This window comes from Python bivittatus, unplaced genomic scaffold (genome assembly GCF_059951505.1).
Source record: "Python bivittatus isolate LINGU-HERP-01145 unplaced genomic scaffold, Pbiv_v1 ctg000610_np1212, whole genome shotgun sequence".
Classification (NCBI taxonomy): Eukaryota; Metazoa; Chordata; class Lepidosauria; order Squamata; family Pythonidae; genus Python; species Python bivittatus.
The window spans coordinates 44,355,205-44,382,896 of NW_028277088.1; the positions used below are offsets into that span (position 1 = coordinate 44,355,205).

General features: G+C 39.3%; 1 protein-coding gene across 1 annotated transcript; it reads right to left on the minus strand.

The window, feature by feature from the left end:
* Window positions 1-779: 779 nt before the first annotated feature.
* TGM4 (transglutaminase 4) lies at window positions 780-27,692 on the minus strand. The gene is made up of 14 exons (XM_007425005.3): window positions 27,601-27,692; window positions 19,032-19,211; window positions 17,175-17,281; window positions 15,057-15,186; window positions 13,628-13,746; window positions 11,691-11,798; window positions 9,392-9,566; window positions 7,830-7,968; window positions 6,853-6,956; window positions 5,395-5,646; window positions 4,627-4,929; window positions 3,879-4,048; window positions 3,110-3,246; window positions 780-2,245 (listed from the first exon to the last, which is right to left on the minus strand). Exons 1-14 carry the CDS (start codon window positions 27,614-27,616, stop codon window positions 2,104-2,106), a joined length of 2,082 nt encoding a protein of 693 aa, XP_007425067.1. The 5' UTR covers window positions 27,617-27,692; the 3' UTR covers window positions 780-2,103.

A 27,692-nucleotide genomic window follows, 5' to 3' on the forward strand; every position in this document is an offset into this window, starting at 1 on the left:
TAAGTAAGGCTGAAATGGTCTTCAGCTCCTCCAATCATATCTGAAAGGGATATTTGAAATCAAATCGAAGACTACTAATTGATTTAAAACCTTTCCATGTCCTTATGAGAAAAATGTGACAGTCAATTCAGACTACCCAGTTTGGCTTTAATTAGTAAAGGGGACCAATTTGAGAACTTGGAGAGAACAAAATATGAATGTAGGAATGTTCTCAAACTATGAGAACCCCTTCCCAAGGTATAATATGAAACTTATTTTCAAAAAGACAAGAATTACACAAACATAAATTTCCCCAGTCATATTCTGTCTGTCTGTCTGACACTACTTCTACCTAATTTATTAGAAGCAAATAATGCTTCTAATGTGGCAAAACCGGTAAGAAACTCCCCACCGGCCTGTTTTGCTACATCCACTTGCTGTAGCATTTTTAATACAGTTACATCTATACATATTTTCCTTCTTGAAGGTTGAACAATGGGGGGAAAAACCCACCAAGTTTCTGAAACAAAGTCAGGATTGCTGAAGAACTTTCAGAATACTAGAGAACTTTCCAGATTTCCTATCAAATCCATCTAAATTCTGCTGTTTATGCATGCATTGTACAAATGCCTGTAATCTACTCTGTCTTTCTAAGCATGGAGAAGTAAATGGAGCTGCCCAGATAATCTAGACATACCCAGATTTCCCAGTGATGACTGGTCGGTTGCAAAGGACATCAACACACACACTTTAAAAAATTAATACAAAGGGAGTAACAAAAGGAATAGCAGAAGAAGAGATTGAGAAAACATGATTTTTATTGGATAGGAACTATAAATGCATAATTAATAATGGTACAGACAGTATATGAAGATACACTTTGAACTAGAAGACATGATTTTGGTGATATAAACATTTAAAGAACTTTTAGGAATTAATTTGTGCTTCATAGTGAACCCTGTGCAAAGGCAATAGAATAAACGCAACCCTGCCTAAAACTGAATTGAGTTGGATCCAAAGTTAGTGATGTTTAGAGAAGAACTTTTGAAATCAATGTCAGTTACATTAGTCATGGGACTAAGCTTGAAGCCAACCTAATATATCAAATACTGCCTTGCATATTCTAAATGAAAGAACATAAACTGTATGCAACTTTGTAATATGTTGCATGTTACCAATTAGACTTACAATGAGAAACAGTCACAAATTTACAATGAGAAGAGAAGATATAAATTCTGCCAGCATGACACAAATTCCTAAAAGAAAACAAACACAGTTCCTTCTAAATTATTCCAACTCCAGATTTCACATATCATGGCTTTAGTAGTCAATAGACAACCCTGTGACTCTTGGGTCATCCTTTGAGAGAGAGTTTGATGTGATCAGAATGAACATTAAATTTTAGTTTGACCATATTTTTTTTACCCCAATGCTGGGCAGTCCCGTGATCATCTAAGAAGGGTGTATATCATAAACAGAAAAATATTGTAGTGGCAAATGAATTTCAATAATAGGTCAATATTTGCTTACCTAAACAGATAAACAGAATGACCACGGGTAGGCAACAAAGCAGTGGGAGCAGGAGCAACTTCCAACTTCCTGCCGGCTTCCCCATTGATGTTGCTTGTGGGAAGCTGGCAGGGAGTGTCAGAAATCATAATCATGTGACCGCAGAGATGCTGCAGTGACCACAACTTTGTGAATAAAACTGGTGTGAACATCGTGGAAATTTCAATTCCACAGAAGTAATGGGTCCTGGATTTTTTACGCATTCTTTAACTTAGCAGATTTTCAGTACCTTGATTCAAAAATGGTTGCGGTATAATGCACTGTTTGGGCTAACTTGAGGGTACAAACAGATAAACACAATGAGAGTTTTAGTAGTATATAGATAAACTGTCCGATCTCTGCAAACATAAAAGCATATTTGAATAACTTCTATTAAATCTCCTCTAGATAAAATCAAAATAGCGATCTCCTGAAGCTACTTAAATTCTTTTAGCTTAATATTTATATCTGTATATAATCTTTTGGACCACAATCAAGGCTGCAAGTAGAATCTATAGAGACTTGAGTCATAACATGTATCTCTAGTGACACCACCTGATGGTATTTGAGAATGCCCTATTCGATGATGGAAATGATCTTTTCCACAGTTATTTCTTTCAGCTGGGTAGAATTCAGTTTGGCCACTATCTTCTTCAGTCCAGTTTTCCTTGGAGTACACACTATTTTGGATTTAAAGATTTTACCAGGTGCTATGTCCCTAAGAAAGAAAAGATAAAATGTATATTACATATAGAAGCTTTTCGTTTAAGAGATCCTCTGAGGATAAACCTCCCAGTCAAAATCTGTATGCAAGAGGTTCTTCTGTAATGTGAGTGGAATTGTAGCTGAACACCAGTTCTTTGGTATGTATATCTCCTTCTAAACAGTAGCTATGATGTGGCACAAAAGCTCTGTGTGGTGCTTCCTTGTATTCCAGAAATGTTCTTTGGTATGCAGACATGAACATTGCACCCATCTGCAACTCTCTAAAACAGTTCATATTCAGTGCTCTATGTCTGTCCTCCTCTCAATTTATGTCATCATAAATGAGAATTTTAAGAAAAAGACATAAAGCAGCCACACAGTCCCAAAGGGAAAAATGTGGCTGCTTTAAAAAGTTGCAAATAGATGCCTCCCTATGCTCCGAAACACCTATTTGTAATTTGTACTGTTGTCTTATGTCTCATAGGGGCCCACACAAAACAACACCCTATTAGTGCTTTATTAGCAACCTGTGAGCATGTTCAGTTGTTGAAGTAGCAACATTAATAACAACAACAACAGTGAGGTTGATGATAGTCATATTTAAGCTACCATGGGACCAGTGTACCACATTTTAAAGCAAAGGAAAATAACACACATTACCATGTACAGAAGGAAGGGGTACTTTTAAGGTCAGTAAGTCTAGAAATCTAACTTTGCTTCAGTGTGCTATTGTCTAACAAAGGAAAACAATTGTGGTTCAGAAGCAATGTAATGGAAGTTTTATATAGGTACAGCTCAAAGATCAACTTCTACCAGACCATATAGGTTATAATTTGTAGCACTGTACAATATCCTCTTTGAGCCACTATGATCTTACCCATGATCAAATACTTCCATCATAAAGATGCCTAGGCCTTCTACATACAGCTTGCAGTTTTCCAGTGGAATGGATAAAGTATTCTTGAAGATAAATGCACAGATAAAATCTTGATTAATCTTTGCGGTTTCCGCCATCTAAAAGGGAACAAAGGATCACAGAAGAACAGATTCAGTTAAAGAAAATGCAGGAGTGTATGAAATCAAGTACAATACAAAGATAGCAAGGAGAATATAATTGTAGTGTTTTTTTTTTTCTTTTTAATCAACTATATGAAGATGTTAAGGTCCACCACTGGGCTGGTAAGGGTGAAGAGGAAGTCCTTGCATCAACAGTTCAGGAGCCTAGACTGACTGGATTTAATAGCGCCCAAAGTTTGCATTGGGGTGCATGTTCAATTGCAGAGGCATATTGTTTGAATCCAGTTCATAAGAATGTAGGAAGCTGTCTTAATTCTACCCTCATGTGTTCTAAATACCAACCACCACCATATCTTATTTCTGAATAGCTGTTACTTTATTTTTTGTCACAGAAGGTAGCAGCCTGTAGTTGACCTCAAAAAAGTAAGCAGGATCAAATCTGGGTTATACTTGGATAGGAAACTATTGAGAAATCCCATGGTTGTAGACTATACCAGGAAGTTAAAAAAATATCCCAGAAGAAGACAGAAAGTAAGCGTTTTCCTATTTGTTGCAAAGAAAACAATATAGATATCTCACTATAGTCATCAGTGATCTTTGAAGAAGATTTTACTTATTTAATTTCTTACCTCAATTTTGAGAGGTGGGTACTCAAAACTTAAAATAAACTCTTTTGTGAATTTTTCCTTAGTTTCTTGAATTTCAGCAATAATAGTGACTTTGATCACAAGTTCATCCTCAATAGACATCATTGTTTTTATGTAAGTATCAGCTGTTATTTTCCAAGGTATTTGAATAACTGCACCAACACAGAAAAGAAACAGCTAGAGAAGAATTTCACAGAATAGAAGACAGACTCATCGTGTCCTTTATTTGGGTGGCTTTGCTGCTTTTTTTAAGGAGATTGCCTTCTGCTTTTGAGGTGGAGATACCAAGAAAGCTGAAAAGAGTAAGGCAAGGAAAGCACAGCTCCTCATACTTCTCTATTTTCTACTTTCACATAGAACATACTACAGACAAAGTGAGAGGGAAAGTGAGAGGGAGGAAAAAGGCTGCAAAAAGGAAGCCCAGTTCTGCATACAACATGTTTCTCACAGAAGGGAGCTCACTGGGGCTGTAAACTTTATTGTTTGTCTCCTTGACTGTTGAAAGGTTTGCATGCACTTTCCCAGTGTATGATTCAAGTTGACAAGAGGCAACAAGGCTACCAGTCCAATTGCCCACAAATTCATTCTCTACAATGACATTCAGATCAACTGGCTGTCCTGGCCACAAGGTTTCTTTTTGTACAAAGAGGGCAGCCACCATTGTAAACAGTAATAAACATCAAAGTAATAAACAAAAGCACTAGTTTTTGGTGCACACATGCACACACACCTGGTTTGCCTTCAGTCTGGACAATCTCCTTGATGGTTGAAAGGTTTGCATGCACTTTCCCAGTGTATGATTCAAGTTGACAAGAGGCAACAAGGCTGCCAGTCCAATTGCCCACAGATTTATTCTCTACAATGACATTCAGGTCAACTGGCTGTCCTGGCCACAAGGTTTCTTTTCTCTCCACCTCAAATTTCAGGTTAGCTTTCAGGAGCTTAGGAGGTAATATACGGTTATAGCTTTTAGATTTTGAAGACTGCAGGTAAGAAGAAGCAATTTCCACAGCTTTCCTTTCCTCAGGAGTACCTCAGAAACAGAAGAAAGAAAACAACCAATCCCAAGAACAGGAAAAGAAAAACGGAGTTTATTTTTATTTCAAATTTAGATACCACCCATCTCACGAAAAAGTGAATCATTGCCACTGTCAGTTGCATGGTCAGAAACAAGGTGCTCATTGTTATTTCTTTAATCAAAGTAATCAGTTTAAGAAATATCAGACAAATCCATATCCAAGCATTGATTAATATTTAGAATTTCAGACTGAGGGCTCTTCCCTGCATGACCAGTTAGCAGTGGAAAGGCTGCTCCTTATCGATCTGCCTTTCTGACCATTATGGCTGCATGATTTCTGAATTTTAAAACACAGGGTTGTTTTATTCATATGTTTATGGTTTAAGCACACACTTCAAAATTTGAAGTGGGTGCCATTAATAAACTAGGTGGAAAAATAGAATTTCCCTCTTGATAAAAAAGTTCAAATGTATCAGTTACCTTCCAGAAATTTGTATTGGGCAGTGATGTCTTCACGGATGTTCTTCCCAACAGCTTTAGTGCTGATGTTCTTTCCTATTGCCTTAGTTTCTTCCCACAGTTTGACATATTCTTTTGTACCTCCTGCATTCTTTACAAGCCAAAACATCTTGTCTGCATTCACTTCAGCAAACACAAACTTAGAGTCATAGGGAAGGTAGATTTCTCCATGTCTGATGGCCTTGACTGGGGTTGGGCCACACTGGTAAATTCCTACAGAGAAGAATGGAGAATAATTACTTTCCTATTGGAAAGCAGGCCCAACTGATGGCATTTCTATGTCTATCCAGAATTTCATGGCAAGCATACAATAGGCAGCATTAATAAACTATAGTTTCCTAAAGTCCTCCACTTCCATTTGCAGGTCTTTGTGACCAGGAATTTTGTTATATTTATGAAAATACTTGGAATAAACAACTTTTGTGATCTTCTGATGCTGATAAGCACTATACCACAGTGTGCACTGTAGAAAAACATCATGTTTCATACATATGATGCTATGTGACATCCCATTTTTTGCATCACATAGATGTACTGTAAGTGGTTTGTCCTTTGGTGATTGCTGTCAGAAACAATGGTGGCACTGTGAAGTATTCCCTTGAATCAAATCAGTTATATGATTTGCTTTACTGGGTTCTAGGATTAATATTCCTGGCCTCATATTTGTCTTTCATCCCCTCTGTTACATTACATTCTTGACATTTGGTTTCAGAGTTGTCCTTCCCCCTCTTTTTGCTCTGAATAATGAAAGAGTAGATAAATAATCCACATTTAGTTTGTATATTCTGGTAGCTATGGTTGCAATTCCCAGCCTGGTAGATGGTTTCAGGAATGTTCTTCCGTCTCTACAGAAATTGCATTGCACAGAAGAACATAAGACCAAGAGAAGATTCCCAAAACGTTGCTGTGCATACTGGATAAACCGAGGCCCACCTAAGCGTTTAACCCATTGCACTCTGTCTTTTTTAACACCAAATGTGCGAAAACCATGATGGGAATGCAGGGATACAAAAGTAGAGGCTGTCCAGATGATGCTGAACTGCAACTCCCAGCGGTCCAAACCAGCATGAACAATGGTGAGATGCCACATGTTCTCCACCCCTGAGATCTAAGGTTACATTTCTGGATAGCATTTTTTTTTTATGGGGATCAAGTCACTTAGATATGTCCTGCTTCATCCACTGTTTCCTGCACGATCCTTCCATAGTTTCTCTTCACTATCCCTGGTTATTTGTAAAACTAGAGTTAATAGCACATTTCATACATATAAATAAAATGTGCACAATTTATCCAGAATATAACATATGCATTTATGTGGCATAAAATATGAGATCAATTGTGAGAGGACAAACTTAATAGATTTTAAATATAACCTAATGTTAAGCTTTCATTTGCTTGTGCATGTATCCAGAGTCCTACCTTGGCTCGGTTCCTGAGGTGTGGCATCAATTGCCTGCCAGCCATCAAAGCCACTGGGCAAGTCCAGCCTTTTCATCCAGACGTCATTCCATATGTGGAAGTTCCTACACCCAGGGAAGTTTTAGAGTTGCAAGCAAACATAGAAAAGTATAGACATTTTGCTTCATTTGTAAAGTAAACTTCAGAGAGTGTTAAATTATGAACTGATGGACACATCAATATGCAATGTAGCTACATGGTTAGGCAACCTGTGCCTCCCAAATGCTGCTGAACTATGATTCCCGGTATTCCTTACCATTAGCCCTACTGATTGACACTCCGCTCTTGCTTAGAACAGCTTTCCCCTCAACTGATATCCTCCAGATGTGTTGGAAGTTACATGGGGTTTATAGCCCATCCTGATGAAAACTGTAACTCAGCACATCTGGACGGCACTAGATTGTAGTGGACTGCAGCTCTGAGCAGAGGTCTTTTCTAGTGTGATACCAAAATTGTTTTGAATTGGAGATACTCTGAATGAAACTTCTGTGTAATGAAGCGTAGGCTTTCCTAAGCAGCTCCGAAAGAAAATGGTGGGCTTCTTTAAAACCTGCAGTGGTAACTGTGTGCCATAGTGCTGAAGAAACTGGAAGAAGCATGAAGAGTTTTCTTCTGCTCAGGCTAGTGGCCTTCATGAAGAGCTTTTTGGGAAATATACAGTAAGTGAGGGTAATAGATTAAAAAAAAAGTAGTAATTTTGGACCTCAGAATTTTAATTGTTATTTCTGTTCAAAACCGAAAGCTGGGTGATCATTGCTAAGGCTGTATATGAAGCAGAAAAGTCTAACTGTGATTCATCCCTCATTCACCTTATATCTGCGTAATACAAAGGCAATATCATATTCTATGTTCTCAGTTTTTCCTTCTCCAGTTATTCTTACTCATAAATGAAAATTTCAATAAAAAATAATTTGTTAAAAATATATAGTGATGGTTACCAAACTGAGTCCGTCGTTAATGATTCTATTTTTCTTCCTTTCTCATCCAAGTAAATGTCCACATTAAGGTTTTCCTCTGTATCGTGAGCTGAAGCAAAATTTGACACGCTTCTGCACGGAATCCCCAGGCAGCGCATAACTGAGACACAGAGAAGGCTGTTAGCTCTCACTTCTTTAGCTGCTAAATGTCTTTAGCAACAACCACCACTTATTACAGCTCAGGATTTCAATTGTGCATGAGGACTGCTTTTTAAGGCATGGGTCATTGTACAAAGGAAGTCCCAGGTGAAGATAAGTGACCTAACTAGAATAGCTTCAGTGTTGGATGGACTTTGATGGTACTTTTAGACTTCATATGTCAGAAGAATCTGTAGATTAGACCAACTAAACTCTGACTCTTAATGAAAGTTAAACCTGGAAAATACTCAACTGCTTTTCAAAATAAGTACATACATTTATATCCAGCACTATGGCTTCTCTCTAGAGTCATTTTTCTTCCTTGAGTTCATTTTCTGCCTCTGATTTAGGTGCCATTAGAAATAACATGATGGTCCCTCTATGCAGAGTGATCAAGCACATGTCTGAATCTTCTCCTGTTCAAAGCTTATTCTCAATCTTATTCTTAAAACTTCTCGAACTTGACTAAGGATGTATGTGGGCCCAACAGCAATTTTATAAAACTATTTTAAGAAAATAACAAACGACTCCAGACTCCAGGGGCTTGGAAGATGTGCTTCACTATCTGTTTCATTCTCCTGTTTTTTCTGATATTTGATCCAGGATTTCAGATTTAGCTCTTAAGGGGAAAATAATGCCTGATGCTCAGAAAATTGATTTTTTCCCCCATATTAATCTCACTATTGGTGGTAGGTTTTTGTCCTGTTAAATTCAAAAGCAAATGTTTTCTAGTTTATAGTAGCTTAACAGATAAGCCATGATGATAGGTATTGTGGTTTCAGCAGGTGGCAGCACTTCACTGGCCTTGTCTGGGTTTGCAAGCTAAGCAGGATTAGACCTAGTCACTACTTGGATGGGAAACCATCAGAGAATGGCAAGGCTTGGAAGTTAAAAAAATATTGCAGAAGACAAGGCAAACCACATCTGTACTGTTGCCAAGAAAACTCCATGGATATCTCCCTGAGGTTCCCAGGAATCATGTCCTACTCAAGGGTGCATTTATTTTTTGCAGGTATTATGAACGCTTTCTCTTGTGCAATCATTTACTCTTTTGTTATTTTTGATACATTTAAAAAATCTTACAGTTGAAACCTGTGATTGAAATAATAAAGTTTGGCTGTCTGACTGATTAAGGGTAAGAAGAGGCCTGCTGAATCAGACCAGAGAGTCAGTCTGGTCCATTTTCCTATCTCCAAGAATAGCCAGCCAGATGTTTCTTAGAAACCTACAATCAAATCATGAAGGCAAAATCCTGACCCCTGTTGTCTTTCCTAGGGTCTGGATCCCTAAAGCAGTTCATGGAGGCTTTGTTTATTTTCATACATAAAAATAATTAAACATGAAAATATGCAGGAAAATTTTCCACCTGAAGGATTATGTCTTACCTGTGGTAAGCACTCCAGAGAAAACCCAACATTGACCATACAGGACACTTTTTTGTGTTTTGTAATATTGCTGCAAAATTGTGACACTTCCTGTCCAGGCCAAAGGTGCTGTACCACCAGAATAGTGTCCTGACCAGCTTGCAAACAGAACTCCATGATCATCCTCAGAATTAACCTAGGAAACAGCTGATGAGAACAAATCCTCCCTTCCCTGGTTCTGGTAATAACATCCTGCAATGACTTATGGGCTCTTGGGCAGAAAGAACATTCCATTTTCAATACCAAGAACACAAGGCTGCCTTTATATAAATAAACAGGGGATATGCTGAAATTATGAGCTATACTTTTGAAACTTAAAGGCAAAAACTTAAGCCTGTGTGATGTGACTATACGATTCTAGTGACTGAATGACTCTACATCTAATAAACTTTTAAAGAGTTATTGGATCTATGATTGCATCCTTCCCCCAGTCATACACAATACTGAAAACATATGGTACAGACCTGTGCCCTACCATTTGTCTTCGTGTTGCAGAAAAAGTTCTTATTATAAGAAATATTTCCAGACAATTTCCCCTCCATTTCAAGCCTTTTTGCTCAGTTTAACAAAGTACATTTCAGAACAGTGTCTTACTGGTAGCAGACAATTGGCTACATAATGAACTAGAAAACCATTATGCTGTGGTCATGGTGGGTGTACAGAATGTAGTTTGTGTTGGAGAGTAGATAGAAAGAATGCATGAAAAGAAAAACACTAAAGTTAGGAGTATAACTTTTGTAAGAAACTATTCTTCAGGCTGATGCTTGTGTGAAAGAAAATAAATATAAGCTTTATTTAGGGAATAGCATGGTGATAGGAAATCCAGAGTTACTTAAGTCTGTTCACAGCTAAGAGCCTATCATGTGCGCTTCTCCATTATGGAGAGAGAACAAGGGCAGATCTGAACTTACAGTTTCCTCCAGCACAACATAAGCTACTTATCATTTCTGGAGGGAAGGAATACATGATGTCATCTTCAATCCACCTCCAGCCAGCAGCTAATATAAACTCCACCCGTGCTTTCTGGCTGTGTGTCAAAAGGAGTGTTTTCTGCCTTGTGGAGACCCAAGCTGGACTGTCTGGTTTGCATGTTGCACTTACTTCCTTGTAAGCCACCCTCTGTAGTCCTATTGACTACTACAGTGAATGCTTCCCCAGTTCTGGTCACTAATTGGTGTCCTCCATTGCCATGTTTTTAACAAGATCACTAATGGAAGATGAAAAACTGGTCTTTTTTTATTTTTCCAACGCAATGATGGACCTGTTTCCCCTTTCACCTCCTCCTATTTTAACCAGGTGAGATTGACAAGAATTCTGCCACTTTCTCTTCAAGCTCAAGTAATAGGAAAAATGGTAAAACTGTAGTGTTTTCCTTTTTTTTTTCTTACTAGCCAAGAAGAAGTAGAAAAGCAGGGGAATTCAAGAAACAGGGGCTGGGGTCAACAACATCCAGATTGAACATTAAGCCATCATGGTGGCCAAAGCAAAGGAAATCTAGAAAGGATTTGTTAGGGTGGCTTCATTTTCAGCCAGTTTACACGCTGCAGAAGGCTGCAGTGTGGACAAGACCCAAGTCAGGTGAGAACTGAAATAGCATAGGTTGGAAACAAAAGAGAAAGTGAGCTGACCTGTGAGAGGAAGGAAGTGATAATAGTCTTAGAATAACCAAAGTAGGCATGTGACATAGAGGCATGCACGGTAAGTATTTTAGATAAGGAAAATGGGTAAAAATGCAAAAGCCTATCTATTTCTATATCCATCATTTCTGATGGTCAATAGGTGTATGTGTGTGCAGAAAGCCAGTGCATGCAAAATTAAAGTCCAACAGTCTAAAGTGATATACTGTATCAAGAGTGGGACATATTTTATGCACATGGCCAGAACATGCATTATTTTAAAGGGTTTTTTCCCCATGGATCTTTGAGAACTGTTGTGTTCCACTACTGGTTTTGTTTTTCCCACTTCAAAATAACAGGAAAGCATGTCACCAATTTTTGGCAATAGTGATAGGAGAGGACGCCAGGGACCATAAAAGTGGTATTTGGGGGCTGCATGCAGGTGTTTTAGACTTCAACTCTCAGCCCCAGCTAACGTGACCCCAGGCAAATGAATCCAAGAGTTGTAGGCTAAAATATCTGGTGGGCACGAGGTTGCACACTCCTGGGCTAAGGTTCAGACTGATGAGAGGATTAGTTTTACTGATTTCTATTTCTTGATTTACAAGATACAAACTGGTGTCAAAGCATTTTTAATGACATACCAAAGCTGACATAGCCCTGGAGATGATCACTGGATCTTTTTTAGCACTTGGCTTGAGCTGGCTCTTGTCCAGAAGGTACATGCAGCAATCCAAAACGTCTTCCTCAAACTGTTTCACAGTACAAAGCAAAGTGTGATTATTTGATGTTACTCAGTGTTGGAAAAATAATTTCTTAACGCAACCCAGAACAGCGTCATAAAAGTTTCAGATGTGAAGTATGCTCTGTTGACTTCCAGTAAAAAGTGGCTCAATAAAATTGTTGTTATTGTTCCACAATGAATAATGTTTAATTATATCACACCTTAGAGTTTTCTAAGTTAAATACTATAGAAATCATTTTATGCAGACATCTTCATGGTATGTTGAAAAGACTCTTTCTTAATGCATAAAACATATAATGTTACAGAGATAAAATCTGCTGTAAATCATACTTGACACCTAGTGACATCATGGACACATCCATTTGTAATTTTCTTAGCACTGAAACAATTGTGGTCGGACCAAATAGCTTTTGTGGGAAATAAGTATGGCAGCAGAGAAATGAAATGGCATTTAAGAAATGTTTCAAGAGATTCAGAAAGAAAAATAGCTGTTCTTTTCCATTTCCTATTGCCTTCTCCACTCCAATCTATATTCCTGACCAGAATTCCAATGTTTCTTGGATATTGTTTTTCCAGTCACTTAGGTAGAAGGATTTTATGGCCTGAACTTTCTTCCTCAAGTGACTGAAAAAGTGATGAAATGGAGAAACACACACACACACACACACACACACAAACAGGGTATCAGCGTCTCAAGGTAGGGGCCAGGTCAGGAAACAGATACTGCAAGGATTACAGGAATACTACTTTATTGTGTATGTATAATAAAAGAATCTGGAAAGCCTGCTAGAGTTTCCCTCTGCCCTCTCTTATACCAAACAGAATCAAGGCAGGATTATTCTGAGTTTCTTTCTCACGCTTTCCCCTTTCCCAAGATTGACTTGTTATTTTTTCTTCTTCCTTAACAGCTTTTGCATTCCTGCAAGTTTATCTTTACATTCTTCTACACAGGGAAACAAAGATAGTTCAGGGAATTAAAAATAGCAATTAAAAAAAACCCCACACAAACAGAAACATTTTTGCTGGGTTTTGAACCAGCAACCTGCTACTTACAAGGCAAGCGTTACAACAGTTGTGCTATTATAGCACTATTAATAAGAAGATATCAAGACCATGGTAACCATTGATTTAGTTGAAGGGCTATTCCTGACTTTGCAAAGTAGCCAATGAATTGCTGGGATCAGCCTATAAAGAAAGAAAGTGGTCCAGCCAAAGCAGACAGGACCACTTGTGGCAGCATAAGGGGAGAGAAAGTTCTTTAAAACTGCAAGAGAAAAGTGCCTTAGAGGTCACATTTGTGATAGGAAGATAACGAGTTCAAAATAACATTGTTCCTACCCTCCAAGAATGGTTGCTGGCCCATTCTGGCAGTGAGACAGCTGGACAGTTCAGATAAGCCTTTAGTCAGTGTGGTTACTATATCACATGAACCCAGACAATTGAGCTGAGTACACCAGAATTTAATAAACCATAGGTAAGCCTGGTTATCTAGTTTTGATGAAAAAAAATGTGGCTTGAAATGATGCAAAGTGTTCATTTGATTATCTTTCCACTTTTGTTTCTGGCACATTATTTTACATTCACCTTTCTCTGGATGCATGGTTGTGTTATGTTACAGAAAAGGACGGCACTTGCTCAATGGTAGAACACATCAGTTGCTTATGGAAGGTCTCAGTTTCAGTCTCCATTCTCTCCAGAAAGGGATGGAAATACTCCTGTCTATAATTATGGACAGCTGGTCAGTACCAGAGTAGACAATACTGGACTAGCTGAATCTGACTCACTTAAAGGAACCTTCTTATGCTGTTCACTTGAGAGAAAGACATTCTCTCTTACCTGCCCAAAATTCCATGGTCTTCCATAAATATTTTCTGCCGATCCAACATAAATATAGCCAGTATCACTAAGAATGTACTCGGCTCTTCCACCATCGTCCGGCATGAAAACAGAATCCGCTAAAGCAAACATATAAGCACATTACATTTAGGAGGCCAAGACTTGACGCAATGAAAATGCCCAAAAGCACCATCAACATTGGGAGGGAGGAGGGGGAGGGTCAATTTACTTTCCTCACGGTTTTGAAGCCATATCGGGTAATGCCCTGAGTGTCTGGCTGGGGAATAGCACACCTGGGGTTGGACATCAGAAATGGTGGCTGTTGGTCTCCAAAATAATCTGGTGGATATTCAGATAAGCAAACTGATAGATTTCAGTTCAGAGCCTTTCTGATTATTAATATGTGCTAGGCTTTCTCCTTCCAGCTACAGTTACCCAGGAATTATCTCCCATTTCAAAAAGATATGTGGATTCAGTATTCAATTAAGGTTTTTCTTGACTAAATCTCTACTTGTTTGTTGGGTAAAATTTGTCTCTCTGGGGTTCATTGTATCCATATCTTACAAGAACATAAGAACAAGCCTGCTGAACCAGACTAAGGCCCATCTAAAGTCAGCATTTTGTTTCTCACAGTGGCTACCCACTGTGGCCCTCCAGGACTTGCAGCTCCTGCTTGAACAGCAGGTAGAGGTTGTGGCCAGGAGGGCCTCAGCCCAGCTTTGGCTGCTGCACCAGCTACAGCTCTACCTGGGGCAGGAGAACCTTACTGCAGTGGCTCATGTCGTTATCGCTACCTGTTTGTTATTGCTACTGTAGTGCACTTTATTTAGACTTCCTTTAACAACCACTTGGGAACTGCAAATAGTCCAGAATGTGCTTTAGGGTATTCAGGGGACGAGGGTGAGGGTGAGGGCAGCAGGCCCTGCTTCTTGATTGCACTGTCCATCCTTTGGAATGGCCACCTGGTTAAAACTAAATTGGTTCAATCCTTATCTGCCTTCTGCAAAGTGCTTATAGCAGAGCTCTTTAGTAGAGCATTATAAGACTAACATTTATTGTTATTTTATGTTGTTTTTCCACTGTTTTAGTTTTAAATTTAAAATTTTTACTGTGGATGTTTTAATTGTATACTGCAGTGTTTCTCAATCTTGGCAACTTTAAGATGTCTGGACTTTAACTCCCAGAAATCCCCAGCCAACATGCTGGCTGGGGAATTCTGGGAATTGAAGTCCAGACATCTTAAAGTTGCTAAGGTTGAGAAACGCTGGTATACTGTACAGTATGTCTATATCTGTGAACCACTGGGAATCCTTAACTGAATTACAGCTGGATATAATAAATAAATATAATACATAAATATAATAAATAAATAAATAAATAAATAAATAACAGTAGTAGATTTTAAGCCACTCTAGTTTGTCTTAATTACCTTGACACCAAGCATTGAACAAAACATAGATAAAATTCTTAGGAGGACTATAAATATCAGATCCTGTGTCCACCTTCAGAAGATATTTTCCAATGATTGCATCAGCTGGGCTGGTTATAGCTATTACGCACTAAGAGAAGAACAAGATGGTTATAACATGACAACATTGTGCATGGTAAGTATCCAAATGCTGCAGGAAGATGTCCATTGAGAAGAGTGCACTTGTGCGCACATAGCTAGGTATGAATAGGAGTTGGTGGGGAAGCATGGGTGTTGATTAGACACTGTACGGGTGACCTCATTTTTTTTCTCTTGTTCCTCTCATTTTTTTTTCTCTCTTGCTCTTGTAAAAAAAAAAAGCTGTAAAAAAATCTTGTAAAATCTTGTAAAAAAAATCTTGTAAAAAAAAATCTTGTAAAAACAATTTCTTTCTTTTTTTTTTCTCTTGCTCTTGTAATGGTATGTGGGAATGACCTTGGGAGACAGGATCAAGACCCACAGCCTAGGCAATGGTCTGATAGGAGGCAGCTCAGTCCGCAGATGGGGGAAAGGCATGGGAAGCATTTCAGCAGGTTAAGAAGACCTTAGGACAGGTCCCTTTTGAAATGCTTCCTATGCTTTTCCCCTTCGTCCTGTCTCCCAAGATCATTCCCACTTACCATTATACTTCTGCAAGGTTGAATGAGAATGAATGTGGTCCTCCGGTGATAAAAGATTCCTGCTGTAGTAGTTACATAAAATAGATGCAAACACATTTGCCCTTCTCTGAGAAGAGATACATTAGAACTGTGCAGCTATTTAGATTCAGTCTTCAACAAGTGTTTTGGATCATCCAGGAGTTTGAATATAGCACCTATCCACAACCCTTGGAAGCTGCCACATGATCCTTGGAAAATATGCACCTCTTTTGAGGCATAGCAGACAGGTGCTACATTTATGCTCCCATGGTTCCAAAGCATCTGTTCAAGATTAATGCTGAAATGTTACTTGGCCCTAATATACAATCTTCCTTCTGGGCACCTTGCACAGGAAAAGCAAAAAGAGGTACATGAAAGTTGGAAGACCAAATGGGGGCAGACTGGGGGGCAGGGGAATGGCACATGAACTAAAAAGTGATGCAGGAAAGATCTGGATTCAGAATACTACATGTACTACTAGAGATTGTCTATGCATTATTCCTCAAGCAGGTAACTAGAACAGTGGGAGGGAGGAAGCAGGAATCTTTGCACACCAAATGAGAGAAGCAAGATGGCACTTCACTGTTTCATGCAAATTTCTGCATCAGTGCCTCTGATGCTAAACTCTTCATGTATGAAAATGCAATCTCCCCTTGTTTGAAGATTCCTTGCATTTTTAAAATGAAAGGTTGTTATAAATTGATCAATCCCCAGTCATATGGTGACACTTATCATAAGGAGCGAGTTCATCAAGGATCAATATCCTAAAGAAACAGCTCTGGAGAGTCAAGTTCATTTCCAAGAGATTAAACAATAGTCAAAACTTGACACATTACATTTGTTACCCAGCTATTCAGTGCAGAAAGTTCTGTAGTTCTGAGCACTGATGATGTTACCTAGTTGGGTAATGAAACGTCCGCAAGCAAACAATTAAGCAAAGAGAGCACCAAGGATTCCATAGCTCAACCCTGAGCTACATATATTCTCTTCTATTAGAAAGTTCTCTATCTAAATTGTTTATATTCAGTATCAAAAACAATTGTGTCCTATCATTCTTTTAATCATTCCCCCTTTTCTCACCATAACAGCTATACTGTAGTATTTCTTTTATACGATTCTACTCAATGCATTTGATGAAGTGCATTTTGAAACACAAAAGCTTTTCTGATAACAATATTTAAGGGGTCACAAGACTTTCTGGTTTTTTGCTTGCTGCATAAAACTAACAATGACTTTACCAGTTGAGATTGCTGAAGTTGTAAATATAACATGCCAAACTAGCCTGCTGCACCTGGTGTCTTGTGGATGTGCTGAGTTTACAATTCATAGGTTTTTCTCAATACAATCTAACATCCTCTGGAAATTGTGGCCTAAGAAGAAGAAGTTGGAAAAGACAGCTCTAACTGGACATTTCAATGAAGAATATCCCAAAACTTTATACCTCCTTCCCATTTGTTTGAGAGATGTTGGCATGCCATGGTTGAGCATCCTGTTGTGCCCTTGCATTCAGGGTTATGAAGGTCCCATTTGATGGCATTGGTGCTTCGCCTAGAAAAACACAAATTCATTGAGAGTAACATTAACAAATGTATATGGTAGGGCAACAACCTTTGTGTTCTATCTCCAACTTTGGCAGATTCTACTACCACTGGAATAAAATTGCATCAATGGTACCATCAGAGCAGGTCTGTGAGACAGATGTCTAGGGTCCCAGCCAAGAGAATGAAATGGGAAGATTTCTAAACACGGCAAGGCTGGCTTAGCACATTTGAAAGTAAATGAATGCACATCACCAACTAAACAGAACAGTAGGATAAAACATCCAAGGGACTAAAATAATTAGAACTACATGCATACTCTGAACAGCCTGATAATTACCACATAACCTAAGTGGTTATATTTAGTTTCTTTAGTGCAGAGAGATAAGTAACTGTGCTAGATTGGCTGTGTAAGCTCCAATATAATTTAGGCATCTGCAGTTTGATGCAGTCCTGTGTAAATTGTCCTTTAACAAAATATCATTTTTGGAGCCACTATGGTATGAAAGAAAAAATCAGCCTTATGCTGAAAGAACAGGATGGCTTGAGAAAACATGATATTATTTAATAGCTTAAACCCAAGGAACTCAATCACTGCTTGGATGGGGAAAGTATTTGGGAGACCCATGGATTAGCTGAAAGAAGATGGGATATTAACATAAAATGCAAGATAGAGTCTCCATTGCTATAGTTCCGCTTCTTTAATCCCTCTTTCCCTTCCTTTTTCTTATCATAGGGGCAGGAAGTCACTTATGCCCCTGAGAAGTTGCTGAGTTGCAGCTCCCAGGAGCCCTGTCTAAACATGGCACATGAAGCTCTCTAGGAGCTGGAGTTCAGCAATCTCTTCAGACCCCCTACCCTGCTCTTTTCTGTTCAGTTGGTGACTTGTGGCATCCAGGCCACAGCGACTGCTTGGGTTGTAGATGGAACTGCCTTTGTGGATCAGGGCAGCTGGCTGGAAAGGCAATGTCAACACTGGTACATGGAAGGTGGTAGAGAGTCTGCAGACATGGTGTCCCGAGCTAGATACAATGGAGTTAGTTTTTGTGGGTGTTGGGGTGTGCACAAATGGAATATCAACTTTGGGGAAGCTCTACCACAAGGTGGATACTTTCCTGAAAAATAAAACCAAAGTAAGTCATTTGGCTGCTAGGTAAGCTCAGCTCTGTCCATCAGCCAAAGCAGAAGTGTCTATGGCAATGTTTCTCAACCTTAGCAACTTTAAAATATGTGGACTTCAACTCCCAGAATTCCCCAGCCAATATGGCTGGCTCAAGAATTCTGGGAGTTGAAGTCCACATATCTTAAAGTTGCTACGATTGAGAAACACTGGTCTATGGAGACCCTGAGCCCCGCAAGTAGATGGGAAGGGATAGTCCCACAGCAGGCCAGTTGGAGTCCTGCCAACCCCCAGCTTCCCGTAGGCTCATCCTCCAAGTGACACAGACTCTTCGTATAGACAGTTGTTCCATTTTTCAATAGCAAACACTACTTTCATGCTAGATTCTGACTTCAGCCTGCCTTAGCAGCAGGCCAACCCCAAGATGAAAACTCAGTTGTGAATGCATGTTCTAAAAAAACCGTAAGTAGCCATTTTAGCACCAGAGCAAGGAGTGTGTGTGGATTAAATCATTTAGCCAGTCTGACGAGTAAACCTTCCATACACCCTTTTCAGTTTATTATTGCAGATTATATGCTTACATCAACACATTGGTTTCTTGACATCTTTCGATGGGAGAAGTAGTGATATGTGCACTTACCAACGCTCAGCTGCAGACTGACTTTGTCATTGTCCTGTAGCTCCCTGTTAAGTGTCACTTTTAGCTGAAATTCCTGCCCACGTCTCACAATTAGGCTACAGTGGGAATAGTCACTGGTATGATGAAGGCGGGTGTTGTCATCCCTGAGAAAATCAACATTGACGGCCTTCAAAGGATCTCCTGCAAATAATAAAGAAATCCTTCTTTCGTTTTTCAACTGACTTTATTTCCCTCCTTGCAACAAAACAAAGCACAAACACGCCCTGACAAAATATATTTTCTGCTATGCTCCTCTGATTTTGTTTTCATTTGTTCCTTGAATGAAACAGGCATTAATAATCCTTAGCTACACTGTAATGTATTAGTACTATAAGTAAGTAATATTTTCTTATTCCATGCTTTGATTCACATTTTATTCATATTAACTGAATGAGCATATGATTGTTCCCTGTATGCTTAATAATTTTCCTCCCCTGACATATTGCAATTACACTAGCAAGTTGTAGAGGGGCTCTGAGAATCACAACCAAAGCTTTGGGTGGCCTCTAGTTCTGTGCCCACTCCCCAGGAATTGGTACTGGAATTTTTTCCTTCTCAGTTGCTTTCTTTTTGCAAAGTGCAGCATTTTCCCATCAATACTTTTGAGAAATGTGAAGAATTCATAAAAGCAGATGAGATCTTACAACATGGATGTGTTCTGGGTGAAAGTTCCCACTCTCAACGAGTTAAATGGAATTCAAGGAGGTCCATTCCATCCTTTAGAGAATCACTCTTCTCCTAAAAGGCAGGGGTTATAGCAGAAATTCTTCTGGATCTAACTTCATCACTAGAAACCCATGTTGCCTCATGATAATAATCTGGCTATGGCAACTTCTGACTGAGATAAGCTTAGTTCTTCCAGTTGAATTATCACTCCCTTTTCCAAGTTGGGATCCTCTACTGATATCCAACAATATAGCCAATGAGAGTAAAAAGCAAATTTTCAGTAGAAACAAAATCAAGAAAAGATATTTTTCCTAGTCAAGTGCATATCTTTTTGGTAACACTAAAGAAATGAATGGGAGGGTCAAATCTATCTCAATAAATAAACATTCTTTTACTCTTCTCTATCATTTTAAGCTATATCTGCAAGGATTTTTGGCCCCAGAGTAATTTTCCCAGGTTATTTTTCTCCTGACAGAGCTTTCCTTTAGATATTTATGTAGAATTATTTTTCCTAGCATGTAGGATTATATGAATCCCCAACCTCCTATTGCAAGTATGTTACATAAATTAGACAACCACCAGTTCCTGAGCATGTAAGGACAGAGCATATCAAGAGACAAGGCTGGTGGGACCATGGGCTAAGAGATGGTTTCCCACAGTGTGTGGGGGTCATCCCTCCCCTCATTCAGCTCTCCTGGCAATGGCGGGGGAGGCAGTGCCCTACTTCATGCTTAGTCCCTGGAACTTCTGGGCTGGCATCACCAGATTCCTTTAATCGTGCTGCACTGCTGCTCCTTTGCACATCTAAGTGCACTGCCTTCCTTATCCAGCCAAAAGTTGAGCAGAAAGCCATCTTATTCTTTGCAGGGAGCCAAAGTGGACAGTGCTCTTTTCCCATTGCATGGAATAAAAAATGCCGGATTCCTGCTCTCCTACGCTTAGAAAGAAAATTAACAACTTAACTGTCTTGATAACACCCATGCCCTATTGCTACAGTTCCCTCAAGCATTACAGATATTGAGATCTGCATGTCAGAATGGTGATTGCCAGCATTATTATTTTTTTCTTTCAGTTGCAGAAGGAAACTATCAACATAGCTCTGAAAGTGTAACATTTACTATAGTCTTAAAATATGTCTGTTGCCATGACATCGCTTAGGGTTAGGCCTACCTCACTATGTACTGCAGTCTTGACAACAGCTCCTTGCTTTGTATTAAAAAAAGAAACTGTCACCGTAGAGCTCATATTTATTGTATTGTATAACTAGGTGGCTATGCTGCCTTTCAGAATGGGAAGGAAGAATGTAATTCTCCAGAGGTCATTGAACTACAGCTCCCAGAAACTCCGAGAAAATGTTGTGCTTAAATTGAGCACAAGTTAAAATGCTGAATTTCTTTCTCAAGGAAGTGAAAGGGAATGACTAAACTATTGTTTTGCATTAAATAAACAAAGACAAGAATCAGAAGTGTGAGTTATTAAGTGGGCGTGATAATATATGACAAGGGGAATTTCTTCTAATTAGTCATGTATTCCTTGCACTTCAAACCCTGTATATGTTGTCAGAGCTAATGCATCTTACATCAATTGTATCAGTTCACATGCTCCTTAGAGATTATATGTGCTACTCTGGCAGAAATTCTATTGCTAATCATCTGGGAGCACAACCTATTAATCTCCATGGGACTTATCAGGGGTAGAAGTGCAGCTCTCTGAGCCCCAAGGTAAACCTCTCAGATGAGGACCTTGATGCTGTGGCGATTGAGGGCAGGCAGGAGAAAGGGAAGAGGAGAGTCACATGACCACTTTCCTCCACCACCACCTCAGCAGGCTTGAGCCCATGAGGGTCTCCCTCTACATCCTTCTCAGTCACCCAAAGCACTTCATCCCCCCTTCTTCTTGGCCACTAAACTTCTGCCATTTTCTTAGCAACAACCAATTCGAGAGTGGCAGCAGAAGAGGAGGTCAAGGCAGCAGCAGCAACATTGGTGGTGCTTCCAGACAGTTATGTTCAAGCAAAAAAGGTCACCAGCATAAATTGGGTGCCCCCATTGCTGATCCCTAATCTGCAATAGTAATGAGGCTGGCAAAGGGCATCCGATGCATGCCAAGTCAAGGAAATGGATCGGTGGATTCCCAGCCTTAATTTTTCCTCTTTTTTTGTCAGGGATGGGAGAACAACCCTCAATCACTCTTGCTAAGGAGGGGTGGGATGGGGTTGGGTGAATGGAGGTGAGTGCTTAGAGTAGGGGTAGAACCACATGCCAAGTTGCAGCCACAAAGCAGGTGGCAGGCCCAGAGGAGGGCACAGGGAGCAGTGCAAGAAAGGCTAGAGCTCCCACTGAGTCCTGTGCTTGGGTTATGATGTTTGGGCTGCAAAAGTCTGGACAACCACTAGACATGGCAGTAAAGAGAGGCAGAAAAATTATTCCATTGTTTTCTGCATTAATATCCCATTTTTGTTTTTGTTTTAGAAAATACAACTGTAATGTCATTAAAGGCAGAAAGCTGGTACTGAGGCTTTTAAAAGTAACTGTGCTTTTTATTAAACATTTCTTCTTAATTGTTGTCTTTGGTGGCTAGAAAATCAATGAAATTTGCTTGAATTAGTCAATTTTTGGCATGTGCACGTATTATGAAATATAAAAAGTAAAAAGATGATGCAGAGAACAGTAATTAAAGGATTTATTTAAGAAAAAGGAATATACACTAAGTTCAGGAACATTAACCATTAGCAGGACAAAGAGTAGGAAACCTGGAAACAGGACATTTTAATTAACATTGGAAAAGACCTTTGCAGGCAGGCAGGCAGGCAGGCAGGAAGGAAGGAAGGAAGATTTAGGCCAATAGGTAGCAACTGATTATAGCAATATCCACGGTTAAGCCTCAGTTTTAAGCTATGCATCAGCATCATTAAAGGGTTTGTCAATCAGCCACCGACCCTAAAATAGAATCAGTCACAAGCCTGGAAATTAAAATGTGTTTGTATCAGATTTTTAACCACATGATTGATATATCTATACTGTATATATCTATATCATCCATATTTTGATTGTATATCTCTTCTTATGTCTGAATCATCTGTGAATAGAATTGCTCCATTTTAATTTTGTTCATATCATGTTTCTTCTGTAGAGGAATTCCCCCATGTCCTCTGCTTTTACTCTCACCTTCCTCTATGGAACTGAAAAAAAAAATTGTCATTTCACCAAACCAAAGGAAATTTCTTTCTTTCCATCTCTGCTGTTTTGAGAAAAACACTGTACTGTACTTTATTTATTTTATTTATTTGTAAGCCTTCTATCCTGTAACAATCAAATGATTTGGGCAGCTTACAGGCTATACAATAAAAAATGAAGACATCTACAGTGAAGTTAAAACCAATGAAAACCATCATAACAATAACCACATTAGCCCCTACATAAAACACATGCGCGCGTGCGCGCACACCCCCCCCACAAAGAATAAACAACAAAGAAAAGGCAAGATGGCATCAGGTATACAGTTAAGGAAAAGCTCTCCAAAACAACTCCATTTTAAAAAAAATTCAGAGAACAGACAAGGCCAGCCTGGTCTCCATTAGGAGGCTGTTCAACTAAAAATAAAGCTGGCTTAAGAATCTGCGTCCAGATTTCAACCTCTTCCTCCACTTTGGCCACAGTGATGGTGTCAAGTCCACGATGTCCAACTCTCAGTTCTGAAGCATTCTCACGCAACCAGACTTGGGTCAGATAAATACTTCTTTATTAAGAGGTACATGTAGCTTGTAAACAGAACATTGCTAAAACTAACGCCTTGGGTAAACCTCCCTCTATTTATCCCCTCTCCCCCTATTGCCTGGTGTCGTGACTCCTCTTCACCTGTTGTTGACCTCTCTCCTTCCTCCCCGAGCTTCTTCCGGGCTCTTTAGACCAGTCTAAATTGCCCATATATGGTTAAGCTGCTTCCCAACTCCCCTTACAACCATTAACAGCCCCCCCCCTTAGTTACAAGTGGCAGAAACAAATCAATCCAACTCCCAAGGAATGCAATACAATGGAAAACAACAACAGTTGGGTGATGCAGGTTCTGACAGATGGATTGTTCTGTCCAGGCTATGATTAACATGGCCTCTGATTGACAGATTCCCCTTCTTCTTTTTCCCTCCCATCCATGCCAAGAAATCATATGCCAATTGCTTTCCTTTCAGTGGGCAGGCCTTTTGAGGACTGGTAAAGGAGGGAAAAAGCAGTTTTACAGTCTTTCCTGTCACTTGGGCTAGAAGGGAAAATTTGACAGAACTCTTGTCAATTTCACCCAGCTGGAAAAATCACCAAGGGATGCCACTAGCTTTTCACTGTTCAACCAGTGCATCTGTTAAAAAAAAAAAAAAGCACAAAAATGGAAAAGATCCAGCCTTTCATGGCAGGTAGCTAGCAGCCCAATACAAAATGGGTGGAGGGAGAAAAATGCCATTTTTGACACAAAGCAAGAAAAGCTGGGTGGGGTCACCTTCCCTACAGATACCATCCATTCCTGCCCTCCAAAAATGGTAGCTGACCCATTCTCCCACAGTGGCAAACAGGAAATGCATATCAGCCTTCTGTGCTGGCTGGGGAATTCTGGGAGTTGAAGTCCATGCAGCTGAAAGTTGTCAAGGTTGGGAAACACTGATCTAGACATTTTCAATTTTAATTCCCATCAGCCCCAGCCATCAAAGGATTGCTGGGCATCTGTCAGCCTTCCCAGGTAGACCAGACAGGCCATATGTCCAGATGAGCTGATTCTACTTTATTGTAAGGCTATATTAACAGAATCTTGCAAGTCTGAAAATACAATCCTCCCATTATCACCTTTACAGCCTAATAACGTAGGGAGGGTTCCTTGTGAGCTTGCTCCACTCACTATGCAGCTGTGGGCTATGCTCCCTCTTATCTAACCATTCCCTAGGCAGCATCTCTTCGCCTGGTCTCCCAAGGTTATTCCCACATACTATTACAGCACCATAGTGCAAAACATTTGAGGAGTGCCAGTGTTCTTGTATGTGGTGCTCAGCCAAATAAGCAAGTTCTTCCTTCAACACAGAGGCTGTATTCACATGACCCTTGCCGATAATTATCTGGACCAATAGTTTGAATACCTGATACACTGAACCATAATTTCACCACAGCCTGTATTTGTACAGTTCCGCAGGCTAAAATGCAGCCAGCTCATTTGTAGCTGAGTGTACCATGCCAACACAACCAGGGTGGAAAGGATACATATTTAAGGCAGAGATAATGGGAGGTGAATCTTCATGATGATTTTGCTTCTTTCATTTGACATGGTAACTGCAGATAGCCAGAGCATGCAAAATGTGGGATTTCAGCTCTGTTGGTTTACTGGCCAAGGGAGGGGGGCAGCATAAAGTGTGGAAGCAGCAGCATGGCAATGGCTCCCCAAACCATCTACCAGGCCATGGGGATGGGATGGAGGGAAGAAAGTGTGCCGATTCAACAATCAGACAACATCGATGGAGATACAGACTTCAGTGCTGTTGGACCAAGTGTTTTCTTCACAAAGTAAATTCAACTGCTATAATGAGGCAATGAAACTCAAGGTCAGGAGGCTCCTCGGATTTCATAAGACCAACATCACAGAACCTATCCCTCTTGAGCATTGTGAGAATATACTGCAGCTTACTTGACACTAAGACTTAAACTATCTGCAGCCAGATATGCTGAATTAAATGTTCTTTCACAAGATTGTAAATCTTTAAATCCCAGGACTTACTTTTAAGGCATGAACTCCATTGAACAAAGCACTACTTGCAAACCAATATTCGTTGGATAGTACTGCAAGTTTATGCTTTAGGAAATTTCCTTCAGGAACTCCTGAATCAGAACGAACCACTGGTTCATTCTGTCTATCCATCTGCCTATCTGTTGTTAATAGTCTTACATGACATATGATGTCTCCCTTTTCTAACTGTGTCTTTGATCTATTATTGTATAGCAAATAATTTTTTAAATATATTACTGTTATGGGTTTATAGTTGGTCCACATAAATCACAAGATCACTACTAATATATAAACATGCACATGCAACTCTTAGGACTGTATTTGTAACGTGCATGCACATCATGCATCAAGTGTAATCCTCAAAAGCTTATGAAATAATACATTTGTTATCTTTAAAATGCCACAAGTCTCTTTGAGCCTTCTTTCACCGCTGGGTAACGTGCTATCCTTGAGTTGGCACAAAACTATACTAGCATGAAATGTGTTCCCAATGCCAATTCTTCTCCTGTCTCTATTGCTTCTTTCCAAACACTGCAGTCACTCCAAGATAATGGGTAACATAGCCTAGAGAGTTTAAAACCTTGAGGCTGATCTTGGGAGACATCAGAAATAAAGAAGAAAATACTATTACTTTGACACCAATCAAGCAAAGAATGACTTAAGGCTGTCTCACTCATGGGCTGGTTATGAGATGAAGGCAACATCATCCAGACATGAGAAAAAAATGATATTGCTGGAGCATATCCGTGCTATGCGTAGCCACAAGTAGCGAAGGACCGTGTTGCATTGGCTGCAAAACACTAATATACCTTCTTCCAGAAATCTACTTTTGACTGTTTTTGACTTTAGGAATTTTGCAAGTAGAGTGCAATACCACTAAATATTTGATTAAAGCCAGCTGATAATCAGTAACAGGGGCTCATTCCAAAGGGAGGGGGCTAGGATGGCTGAAGGTGGCATCAATAATGGGCAGAGATGATTACTATTTCTTTGTCAACTACACAAGGGGAGTTTGGTCTGTGTTAGGACTGGTCCAAAAGGGAGGCAGAAAACTAAATATTCTCTGCAGGAAGTCCTTGTTTAGCTATCGGTTTCCTTAAAACTTTAATGGAGAATCATCTGTTGAAATGAACTACCATCTTAAACTAAGCCTATGTATATATACAAATGAATCTTACATTACTGAAATGTTGCAAGACTCCTTAGACTTCCAGTCTGGGCAATTGAACTCAAGGGGAATGGTGTACATGTAAAACCTATCACTGATTCAAAGTTGGGTCCATGTGAATAATATTTAGTGGGATGCATGAACGTAAAGGGAATACATCCAGTGTCATTTTAGATCAATTTTAAAACAATTCAGTGCCCAACTAAAATGAATAAAATAAAAGCATATTGAAATACAATCTGATATAGTGGAAATGCCAACATAAATAGCCTTTAAACAGTAGTAACAGTAGAGTAGATTAAGTTGTTAATCCACAGCACTGGATGGACTTAACAAGTGGCAGTTGCTGAAAGTGACTATTTAAAATCTGTTAAACTTTCAGAAGCCCTAATTTTGAGCTGAACAAAGAGTTGTGAAGTATTTTACAGAGGTAATACCCTTCACAAATTATTGGCAACAATATTTGATGCATGCTATCACCCAGGCCAATGAATATTTTTTTAAAGAAAAACGAAACACTTAATTTTGTGGGATTGAAAAATTAACCATTTTACCTAGATTATAGCTTAATTTAGCAGCCACATCAGAAAGTCTAGCACAGAATTTTCAGTGCAATCTGACAAACCCATGACAAATCTATTGGTCATACTGATAAGAAAACCAACCCTGTAGAACAAATGCAAAATAAATTACAATTCACGTTCAGTATAGACATATTAGGTCAAATGCATCCTTATTTGAAGCTCATGTAGTTCCAACTTTAATTTTAAAAGGTTAGATTTCAGGTTTTAAAAGCTCAGAGGTCAAGTACCTGTGAAATTCCTCATATGGTTCCTCCTTTCCAGTGTGCTATTTGAAGTTTTGTTATCCAGAGTTATAAAATAATAGCAAAGAAGAGGAAAGGAATTTGAGTTATCTAACATTTTCTCTTGTACTTACCAGCTGTCTCACCCATGGTATTTCTTCAGCTTTACTCCTGCAAGTTTCACAAGAGGCAGCAGGAGTTGTAACAGGTTTGGTGTTATTTTTGA

Excerpts from the sequence above, each read along its gene's own strand:
- TGM4 (XM_007425005.3), bottom strand. Across the intron at positions 11,799-13,627 it reads GACCATGGAATTTTGGGCAG|TTTGAGGAAGACGTTTTGGA; the intron begins GTAAGAGAGAAT and ends ACTGTGAAACAG. Across the intron at positions 5,647-6,852 it reads ACCTCAGGAACCGAGCCAAG|GAATTTACCAGTGTGGCCCA; the intron begins GTAGGACTCTGG and ends TCTTCTCTGTAG.